Source organism: Puma concolor, chromosome B4 (genome assembly GCF_028749965.1).
Source record: "Puma concolor isolate L17-30 chromosome B4, mPumCon1.1.hap2, whole genome shotgun sequence".
NCBI classification, from domain to species: domain Eukaryota; kingdom Metazoa; phylum Chordata; class Mammalia; order Carnivora; family Felidae; genus Puma; species Puma concolor.
Genome location: NC_141673.1, coordinates 142497141 through 142517643, shown reverse-complemented (window position 1 = coordinate 142517643; position 20503 = coordinate 142497141). Strand labels below are relative to the sequence as shown.

Below are 20503 nucleotides of genomic sequence, written 5' to 3'. Positions count from 1 at the left end.
ACGCTAGAAATAAAAATTAAACCCAAGTAATGAAGAGAAAGTAGATTATAAATATCAGAAAAAAAAACAATGAAACAGGAAGCAGAAAAATGATGCAGAAAAATCGATGAAACCAACTACCACTTCTTTCAGAAGATCAACAAAATTGACAAACCTCTACACAGATTCATGAGAGGGGGGAAAAAAGCTATGAATTACCAGTAATAGTAAGAATGATGCGGCATAGCTACAGATCCTACAGATGATAAAAGAATAAACAGAGTTTTATGAGCAATTCTACACGATAGAGTTGACACTTGAGATGAAGTGGACCAAATCTCTCTTTGTGAGACACAAGTAACCAAAACTATCTCAAGAAGAAATGGACAACCTGAGTAGGCCTACATTAAAAATCAAACTGGGGAGGGCGCCAGGGCGGCTCAGTTGGTTAAGCACCAACTCTTGATTTCAGCTCAGGTCGTGATCTCGTGGTTTGTAAGTTTTGAGCCCCACATTGGGCCCCATACTGACAGCATGGAGCCTGCTTGGGATTCTCCCTCTCCCTCTCTCCACTCCTCCCCCGCTCATGCTCTCACTCTCTCTCAAAAAAAAAAAAAGGTAGCTGAAAACTTTCCTTCAAACAAAACTCTTAGGCCTGAAGGGCTTCACTTCCTTCATTTCTTCATCTAAAAAAGAAACGATGGCCTCTTCAAAAAGAATTAACAGAGGAAATACACTGAAAACTATAGACCAACATCCCTCATGAACACAGATATGAATACTTTAAACAAAATTCTGGCCAATCTAATCCAACAACTAATCAAAAGTGTATTACATCATGACCCAGTGAAGCTTATCCCAGCAATATAAGGTGGATTATATACAATCAATGTAATTCATCGAACACACTAAAAGAAAAAAAGTATGATTATCGCCACAGATGGAGAAAAAAGGCATGATAAATGCCAAAAACCACTCCTGATAAAAACTCTCAGCAAATCCTAACAGAAGGGCACCTCACGAACCTGATAAAGGTCATATACGCAAAACCACACTAACATTACACTTACTGGTGAAATGGCACGTTTCACCCCTACGATCAGTCAGAGGTTTGCACTCATGATCTGTTCACTGTTCACCTTTGTAATGAAGGCTGTAGCCAGGGCAACCAGGCAAGATAAAGAAATATAAGGCACCAGATTGGATAGGAAATAAAACTGAATGTTTTTAACAAATAACACGACTGTCCATGTAGAATATACAATGGAATCCACAAAAAGTTCCTACAACTAGGAAGTGAGCTTAACACATTTCCAGAGTGTATCAATTCACAAAAATTAATTATATTTCTAACTGGTATAAAAATTCCAAATTAAATTTTTTTTAAAAATCTCTTACGACAGCACCCCTGCCCCCCAAAAAAATGAAATACTTACGGATAAACTGGACGAAAGACAGGAAAGACCAGTACACTGAAAAGTAAAAATGTAGCCAAGAAAAATTACAGAAGACCTAACCAAGTGGGGAAGTGTAACAGCTCATGTGCACTGCACTGAGACGTCAAGTTTCTCCAAGTGACCTACAGATTCAGTGCAATCCCAATGAGCATCTCAGCATTCTGAAGACATTGACCAGCTCAGCCTAACCGGTATGGACATAAAAAGGAACTAGAAAAGTTAAAATAATTCTGAAAAAGAAAGCTAACACCACCTGTTTGTAAGAATTATTTACAGTAATCAAAACAGGGGGCACTATTTTGAAAACAGATTTAACAGATGGAACAGCAGAGTGCCCAGAGATGAACCCACACGTAGGGACAAATGATCCTGACGACAGCCACAGACAGCCCAGGGGAGAAGAGGGTCTTTCCAGCAAACGGTGCTCTAATAGCTGCACACCCACACATGGGGGAAAGAAACAACTCTGCTGTCTACCTCACACCATATACAACAACTGACTTAAAATGAGCCACAGACCCCAAAAATGTGAAACTTAAAACTACACAACTCCTGGGGAGACACCTTTGTGACTTCGGATTCAGCTTAGATTTCTTAGATACAAAACCAAGAGCAAGACCATAAAAGAAAAAAGACCTGATAAACTACACTATAGACCAAATTTAAAACTTCTGCTCTTCAAAAGACACTGTTAGGAGAACAAAAGACAAGCCACAGACTGAGAGAATGTATTTGCAAATTATACACCCGATAAGGACTTGTATCCAAAATGTATAAAGAACTCCCAAAAGGCAATAGTAAAACCGAATAATGAGCAGACAACTTGAACAGACCCTTCACCAAAACAGGCATATGTAGAAGATGTTTGACACCATTAGTCATCAGGAAATACAAACTAAAACTAAAATAAGATTCAACTACCTACCTTCTGAATGACTAAAATTAACAAGACTGACCACACGCAGCATCGGTGAGCATGTGGAGCAGCTTTGATCTGCTGTGAGCACGACTGTGGACAAGCACACAGAGGTCCACTATGAACCACAGCTCTACCACCTTTTCAGAAGATAAACCTACCAGATGACCCATCTGTTCCATTCTTACGTATCTACCCAAGAGAAATGAAAACATCTGTCCATACAAAGTCTTGTGTTATAAACGTTCATAGGAGCTTTATTGGTAATAGCCAAAAACTGGAAACAACCCAAATATTCACCACCAGGTGAATGGAAAAACAAATGGTGGCATATAATGGAACGGAATAAATACTGCTCCGCAATAAAAGGAAATGACCGATGAATGTTACAACGTGGTTAAATCTCAAAATTAGTAAGCCAAGTAAAAGAAGCCTGACAAAAAGAACACATGACGTAAAACTCTATTTACATAAAGTTCTAGAAAGTGCCAAGAGTGACAGAAAGCAGATCAGTGGTTGCCTGGGGCAAAGAGAGGACACAGGAAGCTTTCAGTGGTGACGGATATGTTCATGATCTTGATGGTTTTACATGTGTATACACATCTTACCGAATCTGGTAGAGAAATCAGTGTGGAGTGGAAGAGTCAGCGAATCAACTCGATAGTGCACCCAACACCGTGCTCCAAACTAGGGAAAATAAAACTTACAGACAAGCTGGGATGCACTCTAAACACGTGATGTTTATCGTACATCAATTATGCTTCATTAATGCCCTACGCCCCCAAAAGCAAAGAGGAGGAAAGGGCTGGGGTCCATGGAGAACAGAAGGTGTAAAATAGCTGTCCAGGGGTTCAACCGCACCGTAGCCTTGGCCACGCCAAGGGCTAGCCGGGAGTCTGTGACCCCGAACCGACGATGAGAGCATTCCACGTGCTACCCATTTTGTTCAGCCACCTGCGCCCACCTGCTCAGGGGTCAGCACGTGGCAGGTAGAGAGCTGACGCAAGGAAGTAACCGAGGAGACGCTCTGGGTGCTGCAGGCGGAGCCAGATCACAGCGGGGGCCACCAGCAACAAGTGCCAGCAGCCACAGTGCAGTCGCGATGTGCCCGGGGCTCACCCTCCCCTGGAAACACACACACACACACACACACACACACACACACACACACGCTGCTGGACTATGGAAGTCTGATAAGCAAGACGTGCAGTGAGTTGTGTTCACAGATCGCCTCCCGGTAAGAATGCGGCAGCGGCGCCGAGGGAAGGGGGCCCTTCTCTAGCTCAGGTGTAGCTCCAGACAGTCACCCGGGACACCAGATGCACTCATGGTGCGGTGCGTCTGCTCCGCTCTACCAGATTCCCAGTAGATAATCTAGGGGAGTTATTTCTCCCACTCTGGTGGCCCCATCCAATGGTTAGTGAGGAGAGAGTGGCCTGCCCCACAGTCTGCTGGCACTCTGAACTGTGAGTCGTCTCTTAGATGACAGTGGAATCAAAATTGGAGGTGAGCCATCCATGCCCCATCACCCCTGGGTACTTCTACACTGGCCACATCCTGGCCCCAAAGAGAACTGCTCTGTTCCTTCTTCTGAAAACAACCTTCAATACTCCCTTCCGCGGAAAACCAACTTCCTTTGGGGCTGACTCTCTATTTCAATACTCACGTTCCTTTTCTGTACTTCTACCAACACCTGGACCTATGGCCCATCTTCTGCTTCTCCTGATTAAACCAGACCCACCTTTCAGGAACTGCTCAGATCTTAAATGCCTTGTGGCACCTTGCCAACCAGAACTCATCTCTGTATCCAGAAAAGAGGGAGTTCAAAGTAGAATCAAAGGAAGCAGTGAAAGGCAACAACGTTTAGAGGAAGATTTAAGAAGCTCAATTTTAAAATACACAGTCCTCAGTGTATATAAAAATGAATTCACGAAAGAGCTTTACCAGTCTCGCTGTTTTCCGGCGGAGATTCATACTCTGAGCGGTCCAGAGCCGACGTGCTCACAGCTGGTCGGTCCGGCTCCTGCAAATCCGACAGCGCCACACTCTCATGACCTTTGTCACCATCACCATTGGCATCCAATCCTGGAATTAGGAATATTACCCCAAAGGGCAGGATTAGAAGAATAAATTTCTCTTAAAACAAAACAAGCAAAACACAGGCTTAACAGTTGCAGTTACTTGAGTTTTTTTAACTTGATTGTGACAGATCTCTTGGCTCTTAAATACAGTAACAAACCAGGACACAAATCTTAATTGGTAATTTCTTAAAGACGGGTTAAATGGGAACAAAGACCAAGCCTTGAGGGCAAAGGCCCTCCTCAGCACCAGCAGGCTCCAGACTCACCCTCCTGGCCGCAGGCTGTGCAAGGCCCAGCCGGCTCCTCCCAGTTTGCACTCACACCGCCATCCGCCGCACTGCCCGCTTCCAAACGCAGCACGGGGGTCCCCCACACTTTAGCATTAGGGTTTAGCTCTGAAACCTTGGCTGTCGGTACCTAGGGGAAAATGCAACATATACATTTGTATCCCAATTCTAAACAAACACAATTTTACTCATTAATTTAGAGCTTAAACGCCTCTACATGAGAGAATTACACGTGCAAAGTAACAAAGTTGATGCACTGAGCTGGGCCTCATTCACCATCAGGTTCCTCATTTCCTACTAAGTGCAGGCTCTCGAGAAACTACAAATGAAAGACGAGGTCCCCAACTTCATGAAGATTCAATAAATAACTGGGGATCCAACAGTCATCTCTGTTCTAGACAACCCAACACAATTCACAGATTTACAAAGACGAACAGAATGTAGATGGATAAAGTTCATACGTCACAGACCTCACTACCGTCCCTCGGCATTTACATGTTTTCGGTCTGTTTTTTTCTTTTGTCTTAACCCCTGCCCGTCTCTCTCCTAGTCCAATGCCACTGTAGAGCCTGGGTGCCGAGCAGACTCTCCACCGTGCAACCACACACATCCAGCTTTCCCACATTACTGTATTCAAGCCACCAAACTGGCCCCCTGAGCTCGTGTACACACTGCATGCTCTCTAAGGTCTTACCACTAACCTGGGTCTCCCCCGCCGGTGGCACCCATGCAGCTAACTGCCCCGAGCATTCCCAACACAGACCCATGTGGTCCTAGGAGCGCGGCGCCCGGAGGCAACACACTCGCAGCCACTGCGGTGCTCCTCTTGCTACAACACGTCTGTCTGGCCCACGAGCCCACATAAACTCCTGTATGTCCCTTTGGTTGGCCACTGTATCGCTCATATCTGGCAGCCCTGACCTCAGGACAGACGTGCCCGAGAAATACGCTGAGGAACGAATGTGTCATACACAACACAAAACTTGCATGTTCCACTATCCAAGGAATTGTGCAAAGTCTTAGGCCACAACTGAGGGGAAACCTATCCTTATGTAATTTACTACTCCTTAAGCAGTAGATGCTCAAATCCAAATCAAGTGTTAGGAACTTAACACAACTTCAGGCAGTTAACCAGTATTCAAGCGATCCTCTTGAGTGACAAGGGACGAAAGAATGGAGACGTGTGATCAGGAGCAGATGACAGGAAGACTACCTCTGAGTCTGCTAGATGCCAGGTGCACTCTATGCACCTTCCTGGGCTTCATCGCAACAACCCTGACGGTCTCACAAGTAGGAGACCAAGGCAGACAGAGGTGAAGCAACCTGCTCACAAAGAGAGTAAGCAGAAGACCGTCCTAACCCCGGCAAAAACGCAACACTGTCAAGTGTTCATTACCGTCTTGTAATTCACATGAAGGACAGCTTGCCCCCGTTGTATGTGAGGCGTGGGGCTTCTCCTGCAGTCACGTGGGACTCTCAGTGCCTGTCGACAACTCACGCTTCACCTGCTTGGCTACCTGTCTTGCTTCTCCACTGAAAATTCAGGGCCAAGCAGTGGTTATTAAAACCAAACGTGAGCTGACCTTAACAGCTGCGTCCTGAGGCGACTTCACATAAATGACCAACACCACTCTTTCCGAGTACAGCATCCACAAATCCTGACGCTCTAAAGAAACTCAACCCCCCAACGCTAGGCTCCATAAAGCAAACCTACTGATTCACACACCTGTGTGTTCTGGACAGGAGAAAGCACGGCCCCACCGATGGCCTCCCGAGTAGGGAGTGAGGGTAACTAGGATCAGAAAAGGGAAAAGGATTGGGGATAAAGTATAAAGTAGGTGACACGGTGGGGAAGGAAAGCGGCCAACCCTTCATCTCAAATTAGCACCGCCCGCTCTTCGATCGGCCGCCGAACCATCACTCGGAGCAGCCCACTGGCTTCTGAAGTGTCTGCCCCTCTGGTTCTTCCACCTGCAAACTGGACCCGGATGAGAAAGACGTGCACCTGGGCACAGAGACAAGAAGGTCCGAAGAGAAAGCCCCACGTTAAATGTACTCGAACTAGGAGCCCACCCAGACACACGTCACAGCTGAAGAGCCGCTTCGGAGCAGGACACACAGACCTCACAGGAAGGGCAGGCGGCCCCAGGGTCTGCGTGGGCACCACACTGGACCCCGGCACGTGGACCCCAGCAGCTGACCGGCAAGCACGCCCGCTTTCGTACACAATCATGTGTGTATCACTCAAAGGCCGAATTTTCTAGTGTTTTGCCTCCACAATTCAAGAAGTGAGCAATTAGTTGCATGTAACTCTTTCTGGCAAAACTCCCAAATGTGGGAATGGAAAGGAAAGAGAGAGGGTTAATGGTTAATTCCCTAAGTAGTAGGGTTAAATTTATTCTTATTTTCACATCATTGGCATTAACATTTGAACCACATCTATCTCCTTACTATCATCAATCATTTTTCTTGCCTAATGCAACAAAAATCACTAATAATAAACTAGTATCAAGAAGACAAGTAACAAATGTTGGCGAGGATGTGGAGAAAGAGGAACCTCGTGCACTGTCGGAGGGAATGTAAACCGTGCAGCCGCCCTGGAGAACAGGCTGGAGGTTCCTCAAACAACTGAAAATAGAAACACCAAATGATCTAGCAATCCCACTTCTGGAGATTTACCCTGAGGAAAACAGAAATACTAATTTGAAGAAAATATAGGCACCCGTGTTCACTGCAGTATTATTTACAGTGGCCAAGATATGGAAGCAACCTAAGTGTCTCCTGATAGATGAACAGATGAGAGGTTGTGTGTGTGTGTGTGTGTGTGTGTGTTGTGTACATACACAGCGTAAAGGGTCTCTAACACCCTGCCATCTGTGACAACATGGATGCACACAGGGAGCATTATGCTAAGTGATGTAAGTCAGACAAAGATAAATACCATATGACCTCACTCATATGTGGAATCTAAGAACAAACAAAGAGACCGAGCTCACAGAACAAATTGGTGGCTGCCAGAGGTGGGGATGGGGGTTGGGAAAATGGGTGAACTGTTTTTTGTCTCAGTTTAAACAAGCTGAATCTATAAATAAATATACGTAATATATACTTATTTATTTTATAAATAATTCTACAAATATTATAAATTGTAAGTTATAAGTATTTTATAAATAATAATATATATATTTATAAATAAATAGAAATGAGATTTGCTGTTAGAAACACACCTCTCAATTATGCATGTCCAAAAAGACTGCTTTAAGGGCAAGAGTAACTTCATGTTTGTTCAATGTTTGCACTTAGTACAGACTGTCTGCAAAGACACTCAAATTAGCTGCCCATTACAGCAGCTTCTATGAAGCTTCTTCCAATTGAGCAGGGCCTGCCTGGGCACCGTGGTCGGAAAGCCCTTGCAGGTGCTTCCAACTGACAGGAGACATTTCAGAGCCAGGTAAAGCAGCAAATTTGACCTGCCTCGTGCAGGTACCATACAAAAGTAAGAGAAAGCATAGGTTTTGAGTCTTCTATACTGTCCAAGTGCGGCCTTTCAGAAATGACGTTAAAATTCAACGGGCAGATGTCTACCCTGCACCAGTCAGGCGGTGTGAGGAAGGACAGAGGCCGCACAGGCTCAGGTGCACACACAAAACATCCACACACAGAAGGGGGGCTGCACCAAGCTGCGACTGATGGCCAGCAGCGCTGGGTTCAGTGCTGACAAGAGCTGACGCACAAACTCTGGCTTAAATACACTGAACAGTAAACTGAGTCACGCTCTCCAGTTTGAAAATGGTTAAGCTGATGCTACAGTAACTCATAGCCTCATAGGAACATTCAAATGACTGCTCATTGCTTAAAAAAAAACAACAAACTCAGTGACAGTTAAAAGCAATCAAAACAAAACGCTAGCATTTCCCAGCACCATAATAAAAACTGCTAAAACATACTTACTAAATGTCCGCCTCTATTCTGCCATCCCCAAATCGCAGCGTCTTCTGCCACTGGTAGCTGATATGGGGGCTTCTCCATCCAGAACAAAGCGACCTCTAAGTCTGGCGGCTTCCTGTGCAGACACTCATCAGGCATCTGCTCCTCTTCTAAAGCGTCTTTCCCAACTGCACGAGCCCACGGACAGCCCTCTGGATAGCTGGTGCAGCCGTGAGCCAGTCCTCCGGAAAACGTCTGACTCGCAAACCCTCCCACTGGGTAACAGGTGAGTCCACTCGAAAACTGGGAGCACCATCCCTGTGGGAAGCCCTGCAACCCTCCTCTTGCGAGACTTCCAGGTATCGTCACGGCGTCTTCTGTGAGTGACAGAACGTGGTCCCCACAGTGTGGTGCCAGCATTTCTGCACCGCCACCTGGGATGGCGGGAACGACCTGTAGCGCCTGGCGAGGAGGGTCTGTGGATCTGTCCACGTGGGCAGGATCAACACCGATCACACAGGAATATCCCTCAAGAGTCTCACCTAACTCCGTTTCTCCAAAAGTCACCTGAGGGCTTCCCACAAAAGCCACTCCGCTGCCAAATGCAGGGCCATCAAACGTGGGCTCGGCACCTCTTAGCTGCAGACAGGGTGCACGCATGCTTGTCCCGCGCCTGTCGAGGCTGCCCGTCTCCCCTCCCTTACCTGCTAGTGCTGGCCTGCTTGTCCCCGACGTGCTGCCACCCGAGGTGTCAGAACCTTCCTGCGCCAACTCTGAGAAACGCTGCTCCGGTCCTGGTCCCGCATTTTCACCGCTGTTAGCAGAGTCCTTCTCTTCAAGTACTTGTGACCTCTGCTCACCTGAACTTGAACTCTGGTGTAGACGTGGCACAGGATCAAGAACTTCACGTCTGTGGTCCTTCACTCCGCAGGCTTCATCACTTGCTTCTCCGTGGCTGGTTCTAGCACCGGGGCGCTCTGTTCTGTCGGACCTACTATGAGCCCGTGTGTCCTGACTGGGTGCTGCCCTGCGTGCTGCTGTACTGGTGTCCCAGTTAAAGGTGGCTTTCCAGTCTGACTTTGCCTTTCCTCCGATGTTCTCACTGGTCTCTCTGAGACTGGCTTTCAGGGACTCTCTGCCGGCACCTGCTAATCTTTGCTGGTCACTCTTTGCACTCTTCACACACATTTCATCTTCTGTTTTAAAATTCCGGCCAGTTTCACTTTCTTCTTCAGTGCAGGCGAAAACAAACGCGGAAGAGACAGAGTTACTCTTAAGACATCTGGAGCCATCAAGAGCCTTCCCATCCGGGGGCACTTCCCGCGAGCTTCTGAGGGCCGGGGCACCCATTCTTTGGAATACTCGCTCCGTGTTTGTGTCGGGCGGTGCACCAGTTAAATCACAGATACGTGCTTCGGCCTTGCCAGGCCCGGGATCCACACGCGGGTCTACCGGATGTGAAGATCTCCGTTCAAAAGCCCTCTGTCCACGACCCTCATCTGCAAAAATGCTCATTTTATCCTTATCCCGAGAAGATGAACAACTCTCAATCTGCAAAGACAATTCTTTATCTGCAAGCTGCATGCTCCCACGTTTCAGGCTGCAGCCAGCCCATCGCTGCCTCTCGACCATCGCTGGACCCGGGGAGTGTTCTGGTCCAGGATCACCAGGTCTCTCAGGGGCTACTTCCTGGAAACTGGCATGAACGGGAAGACACTCATTTCCGAAGCTCAGGGGAGGAAAACACCTGTGTGAACTTAGGTCAACCCTACCTAGACGTATGAAGAGACTGTCTGGTCTGCCAGCATCGGAGCTGAAGTAATCGTTGCCTTTTAGCAGTCTGACAGAATTATTTTCTCTTTCCTTTTCAGAGTTTACACCCCGACCTCCACGGGCTGCTACAGCCCCAGATCCCCCACTTCCTGCAAGCAAATCGGCATGTGAACCTCGCGTCGGACTCACCAGTTCCTGACTCCACTCCTCGCTCTCTTCGGGGATGGCGTGCACGCATCCTAGCGAGCCAGTGTGTGTGTCACTACTAAACTCAGTGAGCACGCCCACTTGACATGAGGCGCTGCTCTCGGTGTAATCGTTAGGGAACCCGGGGCAAGCATGTGCCCTTAAAGACACGGTCAGAAGTTCACGACCAGGGCGAGTACTTCCCTTAAAGGCTTCCTTCATTCCCCCCGGACCCGGCAGGCCCCATGGGGCCAGCTCTCCCTGCGGTGCATCTAACCGCCCTGGGCCCCGCACAGCTTTCTCTGGAGGCCGGGACCCCCCGCGAGTCCCCTCTGCGGGGACAGCTGACCAACCGTCTTCTACCGCAGCTGCTCCACATGTGGGGGCCCCTGGCTCAGCGGCAGCATCCAGGCAGGCGGGATCTACGACACAAATGCTGTAAAACTCGCTCCCTCTCCAATCCCTGTGTGCCTTGTGACCGACACGCACACGGTCTTCGCCCTTCATCTCCCTACCTGCCCAGCATGGACGGGCGGCACCACTGCCGATTTCAACGGCCACCACTCGTCTCCCCTCTGGCACCGGGTCGGGCTGGGTGGCCGGGGAAGGGCCCAGATGGCTCCGGTAGGAGGGCAGCAGGGCACCAAAAGGACACTCGTCCCCTTTGGAGCAAACACCTTCAGAGAAGACCGGGTCGCTGACAGCGCCCGCACGGCGGGCATCCGAGACACCGTCCCGGCCCTGCTCGACAGCAACAGTTTCCGAATTCTTGTCACTCCCGCGTGAGCGTCCGCACCGAGTGCGGGGTGGGGACCCCGGGGAGAAAGCAGAGCCCGCCGAGCGACCCCGCAGACCCCGCAGACCCTGCAGACCGGGCCCGTGGGGCTTCTCCCCTTCAAGGGCATCAAATAATGAGGACAGAGCTGTGCTCCTCTGGCTCTCCGGCTCCGCCTCCTCCACAGATTTCTGCAACAGGCCGGCTTTTTCCCCGTCATTGTCGCCACCGAGTTCCCTGCTGAAGCAACAACCCATGTCTGAAAGCTCGCACGCTCGCATAACACGCCCGGCCTTCTCGCAGCCTCCACAGGCACGTCTCGGGGAACCTGCTCTGGTTTCCGCCGGAGGCCAACACCCAGATCCCAAAATAGCCCCTTGCACGACAGTCACATGCCCCTGCCACTCAAATCCAAAATCCTAAGTGCCACAGGCCCTGCCCAGCAGCCAGCCTCCTCCACGCACTAAAACCCAAACAACACATGGATTCCAAAGATTCAGACTCAGAAAAGCGACAAATAATTTTCACATTATTTTTCCCATTCTCATAAACTCAATTAGAAAAATGCTATAATTGTTATACGAGCCAGAACAAGACACTTCAGACTCCTGCCTTTTCCAGTGTTTCCACATTCTCTGAATTCTGTATCAGGGGATGTGGCAGCCACAGAGGCTGGCATGCATGCTCCCCAAAGAGTGCTCTTTAGGGTGTACAGGCAGTAGAGTTGCACCTCATTCTCTGCCTCTGAGCCTGAGGTCTGTGGGCGTGGAGGAGATTCGCACAAGAGAGGCACAAGGTTGGAGCTGGAGCGGTGTCCTTAGGGATGCACGGTGAAAGACACATTGTCTCGGATTTGCTTTAAAACACCCCAGCAAGTAAAGAAACACATACCTACAATTTTTATAAAGCATGTGCGTGTGTGTGCGTGTGCATGTGTGTGTGGACGGAAGGAAGAGGTAGCAAAATGAGAGGGGGTAAACTGTTCAAGTTCACAATGGGCACACATGGTTCACTTAATTATTCTTACTTGCACAGAGCTCTAAACATTCTCCTTAAGAGAAAGGAAAGAGCGAGGCACCTGGGTGGCTCGATTAAGCGTCTGACTCCGGTTCAGGTCTTGATCTCACAATTCACGAGTTTGAGCCTCGCATCAGGCTCTCTGCTGCTAGCACAGAGCCTGCTTCAGATCCTCTGTCTGTCCCCTTCACACACGCTCGCTCTCTCTCAAGACTAAACATTTAAAAAAGAGAGAGGGAGAAAGGAAAGAGCAAGAGAAAAAGAGGAAAAAAAGAAAACCAACACCCACCAGGCCAGGACCAGGACCAGGAAGTCCCTCAAAAGTTCCCACTCCTGATTGAGGTATCTGCCCAGGTGTGAAGCTGTTTGTGTCACTACACGTGTAAGCTTTGGCAAGTAATCTGATCTTGGCCTGTTTTCCCACTTGTAAAATGGGACCAAAAGCAACACCTATTTTACAGAGCTGCCGTGAAGACAGTAAGTAAAATACTCAGAACGGAACCCTAACAAATTCTGGCCCCAGCCCACTTCTACAATCTCCTCTTTCTCTACGATGCCATCCTCCTTACCTTCTCTCTCTCTTCCAGAGAACTCACCCAACCAACCCCAGCATGGCCCATCTTTCCTCGAACCATCCATCATGTCTCCCACTCCCACCATCCTTCCTAAGGCCAGCCCTCCCAACTACGCAAGATGACCGCTTCCCATCCCCACACGCTGGCCGCTCTTTATGCCTCTAGGAAAGCATTCTAACAGAAGTCTTGGTGCCTGTAACATCAGCTACTTCAAACCAGGATCTGTGGTGGCTGATGCAACCACAAAATTTTATTTTTTTTAAAGTAATCTCTACCTTCAATGTGGAGCTCGAACTCACAACCCTGAGATTAAGTGTCGCATGTTCTACCAACTGAGCCTGCCAGGTGCCCCCTAATACATTCTTCTTATTTTTTAATATTACAAACACAAAATTTTAAAGATATGCTCACATGTGCACATAAGGTTAGTAGCACAGTGGCACTGTGTGACAATACTTAAATTGACCTACTCTACCAGAGAGTTGGATTTAAAATGTTACAAATTCATTCATGCCTGGTGAGAGCCAAGTAACTCCAAGTATGCCTCAGACACAAATTGGCAAAAGCTATGGGAAAGTCGTTCGAACGGCATTCAGCAGCTCAGGCTGTGGTAAATTCAAAGGAACCCTGGGTAAGCAGACCACAAGTACCTGGTGAAGCAGCTTTAGTTCCAGCAAAACATCACTTGCCACACTAAATGAACATCATAAATTTGCATTTTACTGGTTTGGGCAATCAAGTTTTATATTTGGTAAAAATTACATGCATTAAGAGTTTATCAGTAGTTCTATATATTATTAGAAAAACAATTTAACAACAACCTAAAAAAAATTCTCATTTAAAAGGTTACAAAAAGTCAAGCAAAATGGTGAACTAAGAAGCTCAAAGCTTCTAAACTCCCCTACAGAAATATCAAGAAAACAACCAGAAGCTTCTAAACCAACTCTATAGAGAGCTCTGAAAAAGAATCACAGGTTTATGGCAACTAAGCAAACACACAGCAAGAAAAAACTCTCCATGGGGCGTCTGGGTGCTCAGTCGGTTAAACGTCCTACTCCGGATCTCAGGGTCGTGAGTTCAAGCCCTGCACTGAACAAGGAAGGAAAGAAGGAAAGAAGGAAAGAAGGAAAGAAGGAAAGAAGGAAAGAAGGAAGGAAGGAAGGGAGGGAGGAAGGAAAAAATGAAGGAAGGAGAAAAAAAGAGAGAGAGAGAGAGAGAGAGAGAGAGAGAATGCTCTCCTCCACATGGTAGGCATTTCTGTGGCATGGTGTGGTCTTGGTCTGGGGGGCTCCCAGACCCCACCCCGCCGGAACTCTGCAGAGGGAACAGAGTAAAACCTTATCTGCAAATTAGTGTGTACATGTGTTCAATCCTAGCTGGAGTTTTCCCTGTCTCACATAACTCAGAACACAAATGGGAAGTGGCAGGCAATGCTCATAAAAGCTGTAAGGCAGCTTCAAAATCACACCCCCCTGGGGCAAGGGGTTACCGGTGGAGACACAACCAGAAACCACGTGAAGCTCAAAAAGAATAGGGTGCAACTCTTTGGGAAATCAGGGCAATCAAAAGCAGCCATGTATATGGGAAATTCTGAAAGCCACATCCAGTCAAGACATACGCTCAAAAAAAGTCCTGAGAAGACCTTAGGCTTTCACCTCAGGTTGATCCCTAGTCTCCAACCAAGCTGAACTACTCAGTGACGAACTGTCTCAGAACAGAGGCCGTATGAAGACTGGGAAGGGTAACTGTACTCTCTCTTGTTTTGGAGGGGGAAGAAGGTGTCTGGTCTGTTTCAGTTCATGGTATTAAAGGAAATCTGTCAAAATATTAGCTGAACACAAGTCAAAGGAACAGAGACTTCAGCGAACACATATGAAAGGGAATAATCTGTCCAAATTAGTTTGGAAAAGTCTCAAAACAATGAGACGTCATACACATTATAAATAAAATCAGGAGTGCCTGGGTGGCTCAGTCAGTTAGGCGTTCGGCTTCAGCTCAGGTCATGATCTCCCAGTTCGTTGTTCTGGGCCCCACATCAGGCTCTGTGCTGACGCTCAGAGCCTAGAATCTGCTTTGGAATCTATGTCTCTCTCTCTCTCTCTCTCTCTCTCTCCCTCTCTCTCTCTGTGTGTGTGTGTGTGTGTGTGTGTGTGTGTGTGTGTCTCACCTGCTTGTGCTGTCTCTGTCTCTCAAAAATAAACATTTAAAAATAAATAAATAAAATCAAACACCCAATTCTCAGCAAGAACAACAAAAAATCACAAGGCATGCAAAGAAACAGGAAAACATGGCTCATTCAAAGGAACAGAATTCACTGTCCCTGAGAAAGCTCAGACATGGGATTTATTCCACAAAGACTTTAAAATAATCATATTGGGGTGCCTGGGTGGCTCAGTTGGTTAAGTGTTGGACTTCAGCTCAGGTCATGATCTCACAGTCAGTGAGTTCAAGCCCCACGTCGGGCGCTGTGGCTGACAGCTCAGAGCCTGGAGCCTGCTTTGTATTCTGTGGCTCCCTCTCTCTCTTTCTCAAAAATAACAAACATTAAAACATTTTTTTTCAAAAAAAACAACAATCATCTTCAGGGCTCCTGGGTGGCTCAGTCAGTTGAGCATCTGATTCTTGATTTCGGCTCAGGCCATGATCCCAGGGTCCTAAGATCAAGCCCCATGTTGGGCTCCACACTGCTCATGAAGCCTGCTGAAGATTCTTTCTTTCATCTCTCTCTGCCCCTCACCCACTCACACACACGAGCATGCTCTCCCACTCTCTAAATATTTCAAGCAAGCAAATAAAAACATAATCATCTTAAATATGCTCAAAGAGCTGAGGAAAAACACGGACAAGGAACTAAAGTTAACCAATAAAACAATATAGGAACAAAACAGGAGTATCAACAGAGAGAGATTTATTAAAAAAAAAAAGCAAACAAATATTCTGGAGCTGAACGGTACAATCACTGAACTGAAAAATTCACTAGAGGGGTTCAACAGCAGACTTGGCAGAAGAATCGACAAATGTGAACAAGGGACAAACGGAATTATCTCAAGGAGCAAAAGAAAAAAGAGGAAATGAGTGGAGCCTAAAGGATTTATGAGACACCAACCAGAGGTCCAACACATGTACTGTGGGGGCCCCATGGTGGGGGCAGGAGAGGAAGGGCAAGAGAGCATTTGAAGGAACAGTGGCCAAAACTTCCCAAATTTGATGAAGTACAGGAATTTACAAATCCCAAATCTCAACAAACATAAAGCAGAATAAACCCAAAGAGACCCGTACCAAGACACATTACAATCACACTGTCAAAAAACAAAGAATGTTTAAAGCAGCAAGAAAAAACTCCTTGTCAAGTACAAGAGGTCCTCGATAAGAACGTTAGCCAATTTAGCACGAGAAACCTTGCAGGAAGAAAGGCAGTGGGTGATCAAGTGCGGACAGAAAACACTGTCCATTGAGAAGTCCTTATCCAGCAAAACTCCTCAAAACCGAAGAAGAAATTAAGACATTCCCAGATAAACAAAAGTTGAAGTAGTTTGTTCACAGCAGGTCTGCCCTGGAGGAAAAGGTAAAGGAGTCCTTCGGGCTGCAGTGAAAACACAGGACACAGGAACTGGAGATTCTAGAAGACGCAGAGCTCTCTGGTGAAGGAGAAACAAGAACAGGCACAAGAGCCAGGATCACTGCCATTCTGCCTTACAGCTTCACTTTTTATTTTCTTCAGGATTAAAACTATCAATCGATATTGTTGGGCACAGTGACAAAGATGAAATGTGTGATACCAGTAACATAAGGGAGGGAGAGAACTTGACAGAAGTAGTTTCTGTGTGCTATTGAGGTTAAGGAGAAATCAATTTAAACTAGACAGTTGTAACTTTTGATGTTATATGTAATCCCTATGGTAAGCAGAAAGATATACAGATGATACATATAAAGGTAAGTTTGTAGAATAAATGACTAAACTGTCAATTATGCCATGTTGATGCTAATGAAACTTTTCAATTTAAGTATGCCTTGCAAAGTATCAATGAAGTACGTTACACAGTTCATGTCCTTATGTGTCTTAAAACTCCCAAGAGAAAATACATTTAAAAAAAATTTTTTTTTTTTTTTAAATTTTTTTTTTTTTTTTTTTCAACGTTTATTTATTTTTGGGACAGAGAGAGACAGAGCATGAACGGGGGAGGGGCAGAGAGAGAGGGAGACACAGAATCGGAAACAGGCTCCAGGCTCTGAGCCATCAGCCCAGAGCCCGACGCGGGGCTCGAACTCACGGACCGCGAGATCGTGACCTGGCTGAAGTCGGACGCTTAACCGACTGCGCCACCCAGGCGCCCCAAAAAATTTTTTTAATAACATGAAGAATAACTTCTTAAAATATAGTCAAATACGTAAGTAATACAGATGATTAGAAAAGGACGAATCAATGAAGAGAAAAGTTATAGCCAAGAATGCCCTTGTAGGACATAAAAACCATCAGGATAGGCAAAAATTATGGGGGGGGGGGAGGGAGGACTGGATTTGACTCTATTACAAACAATAATTTGGTTACTTTTCAACTATATACCCTTAATCCATATTTACACTACTTTTTAAGTTTATTCATTTATTTTTGAGAATAGGGGAGGATCATGAGAGGGGGAGAGAGAATCCCCATGAAGCGGACTCCATGCTCAGTGCACAGTCCAACTTGGGGCTCGATCTCATAAACCATGAGATCATGACCTGAGCTGAAATCAAGAGTTGGACACTCAACCAACTGAGCCACCTGAGCCTCCCCATATTTACAATAGTTTTAACAGTCTTTTCTATATAATAAACTTATAAAATAAAACATCTATTTGTCTACTTCAAATTACATCTCAGGCTCTAACCTCTCTGCTGAGGTCCACCTGGCCCCACCTGCCCACTTCACTGCTTGCTTTAATTTCTAACAAGAGGATTTGCTCTCCACAAACCTTTACGTCTCCAGTTTTTTCCATCTCAAAAAAAATGAAAATGCCATCCATCAAGTTGCTCAACGACCCCTGGTTTATCTTTTCCTCACCCCAACCTCTACATCCAATCATAACTTGAACCCACTTCCAAAATAAATTTGAAATCCACTCGTTCCTAGTCTGACCCACCACCATCACTTATAAGCTTTCATTCCTTACTAGTTTATTTGCTTTCTTTGCTTCCATGCTTGACTCACTGCAACCCATAATATATAAAAATGTAATGAGGCCAAAATAATCTTCCTAAAAGGTAAATCACACTATTCCCCACCTAAAATCCTTCATTTTTATTCCAAGTAATTTCATCCACTCAGAAACAATGCAAATTGTGCCACATGGCAAAGAGATGGATTTTGTCTGGGGTATTATTTTCCATTTGTTTCTCTTTTTCAATGAGGTAACAGATGCCAAAGAGGAAGTATCTTTGGATTTGGACTCTGAAGCCAGTTGCCTGGGTTCAAATCATGGTTCTGCCACACTGCAGTTGAAAAATCTTGAGGAAATGACTTAAGCCTCTTTGGGTCTCAGCTTCCTTTTGTCAAAGATCAATTTCTGATGCTCGCTGATTAGCTAGGGCTATAGTAAATAGTTACTTCTCAGTAAGGTTTTATTTTGGGGGGGAGGAGGAGGAAGGAGCTGTATAATAAATACGATTAGTATTACCACCGGCTAAACGCAAAGCTGCTCCTGAATTGTTCAGACATTTATTTGGGCATCACTACGGCAATTCTCCTACTCACACCAACTCAGGGGAAAGACTGAACCTTCCAGAGACTGTGACACATGCTCACTCAGCAATCGAAATGACTGCAGACTACTGAGCATCAACATCTGCAGCCACTAAACCCGCCACCGCATGCACACACTCAGGTGCACCATGAAGAATGGCAGCCAGAAAGCTTTCAGAGCAATGCCATCTAGAGTAACGGGAAAGAAGTAACCGTACAAATGCCGCAGAAACCAAATGGCTAAAGGAAGAATGGCACCGTAATGTAAAGAAAATATACAACACCGGGTACAAGGAGACACACAGATGAAATCATGCCCTGTGGGAAAATGGGTGAAATTGATGTATGCTGATTACAGCTACATAAAAATGTGTGCACTCTTTGATTTTCTGTAAAGACGCTCAAGCTTGTTATAAATAAAGCTTTATTAAAGGACACACATGCTGTAAGCCCAGATGTCCCTTACAGCACCTTCCGGCTCCAGTATTTAAGGATTCTGTTATGACACGAAAAAGATAGGATAAGTAGGCAGAGAGGGAAAGATGAGGACCTGAGGTCCCTGGATGGGGACACACCTTTCTTGGAACAATGCTGGCAGTGTCTGACTAGGGCCAACCCTGTCAGGCAAAAGGTCCCTCTTCAGAGTGTAACAGACACCACCACCACCACCTCAGGGTCCCCTCAGGAATTTGACAATCAAAATGCCTAACTCAAAAAAATGGGTCATAAAACTTATGTTATATAGGGGAAGCATGACCCGTCTGACTCCTCACTCAACTGCATCGAGACCATCGGAAGGGACAACCCAGCACCTAGAGCTGCCCAGCCAATAAGGATGGGACCTGAGAAGGAACAAGGGGGAAGGGAAGGGAGACCAGAACCTTCTAAAACGAGGACCCTTGCCTAGAGTCACGGGCATTTGGAAAAGCCCCCTCTCCGTAAAGAGAGCTTTCCTGCTATTCTTCCTTTCTGATCTTCTACTCTAATAAACTTGGGCCTGTTGCTCATTTTGCGTCCACCTCTTCATTCTTCAAAGTGGCAAGACAATGAATCCCAGGTATTGTGGTAAAAAATCCTGCAACACTGTGAAAACCTAAGTGTGCAACACCCTGTTAACACTGGTAAACAACATACCCACTTTACAAAGCCTCAGATCAGAGATGGGATCTGCCCAAGGGACACCAGGGGTCCTGAATACTAATCAGGGCTGGACCAAGAACTTGCCACATGTCTTTATAAGGCGTTAACTCTTAAAAATGACAAAGAACATAAGTGAGGCAGTACTAGTTGCAAATTATTTCTGCACAGAAATGAAATGCTGAGTTCTGGCTCAAGTGTTTCCATTCTCTTCTAGATAGGTCTTGTCTCAATACTTACCAACCAAGTGAAAAAACAGGCAAAAAAACCTCAGAAGCCAAAATCTAATTTTTAGCCCTGCAATACGTTTTAAAAAGGTATCTATCTGAATATTATGTTGGACTGTAAATCAACCATGGGAAGGAGGGAGATTAGTTCTAAAAAAAATTTTTTTAAATGATTTCTGTATAATTTCCCTTAGACAACTAAAGGTCTTAAATTTAGAATTTAAATTACTTAAAACATCATAGAATTCATTTAAAACATCAATACAATATACGAAAAAACTCTGTATTTCATAACAATGAAATAATATTTTGGAGGGTACCTTTCATTTTTAAAAATTCTACCTTATTAAAAGTAGATCAGCAATCCAGTCTCCTTCAATTTCTACATGAACTGCTTACAGTTTGGGGAAATAAATGAAGTTTACTATAAAGTTTATAACATTA

At 45.9% G+C, this 20503-nt stretch overlaps 2 protein-coding genes across 5 annotated transcripts in view; both read right to left on the bottom strand.

Moving 5' to 3' along the window:
- Positions 1-20503, bottom strand: part of LOC112867313 (La ribonucleoprotein 4B) — a 93055-nt gene that overhangs the window by 46081 nt on the left and 26471 nt on the right. For 3 of the 4 annotated variants that reach the window (XM_086715070.1, XM_086715071.1, XM_086715069.1), the window contains exons 4-5: positions 4700-4850; positions 4297-4437 (exon numbers count right to left, since the gene is read on the bottom strand). In XM_086715070.1, the coding sequence (XP_086571196.1) occupies positions 4297-4437; positions 4700-4850 (292 nt within the window). Of the gene's footprint in view, positions 1-4296; positions 4438-4699; positions 4851-8671; positions 10344-20503 lie in introns of all 4 variants that reach the window. The other variant, XM_086715068.1, reaches the window with a different exon arrangement.
- On the bottom strand, positions 10322-17060 carry LOC147579574 (uncharacterized; the record flags this gene model as incomplete). Its single annotated transcript, XM_086711864.1, has 1 exon — positions 10322-17060. A coding segment is annotated over exon 1 (1341 nt), but the record flags the coding sequence as incomplete, so codon positions are not given.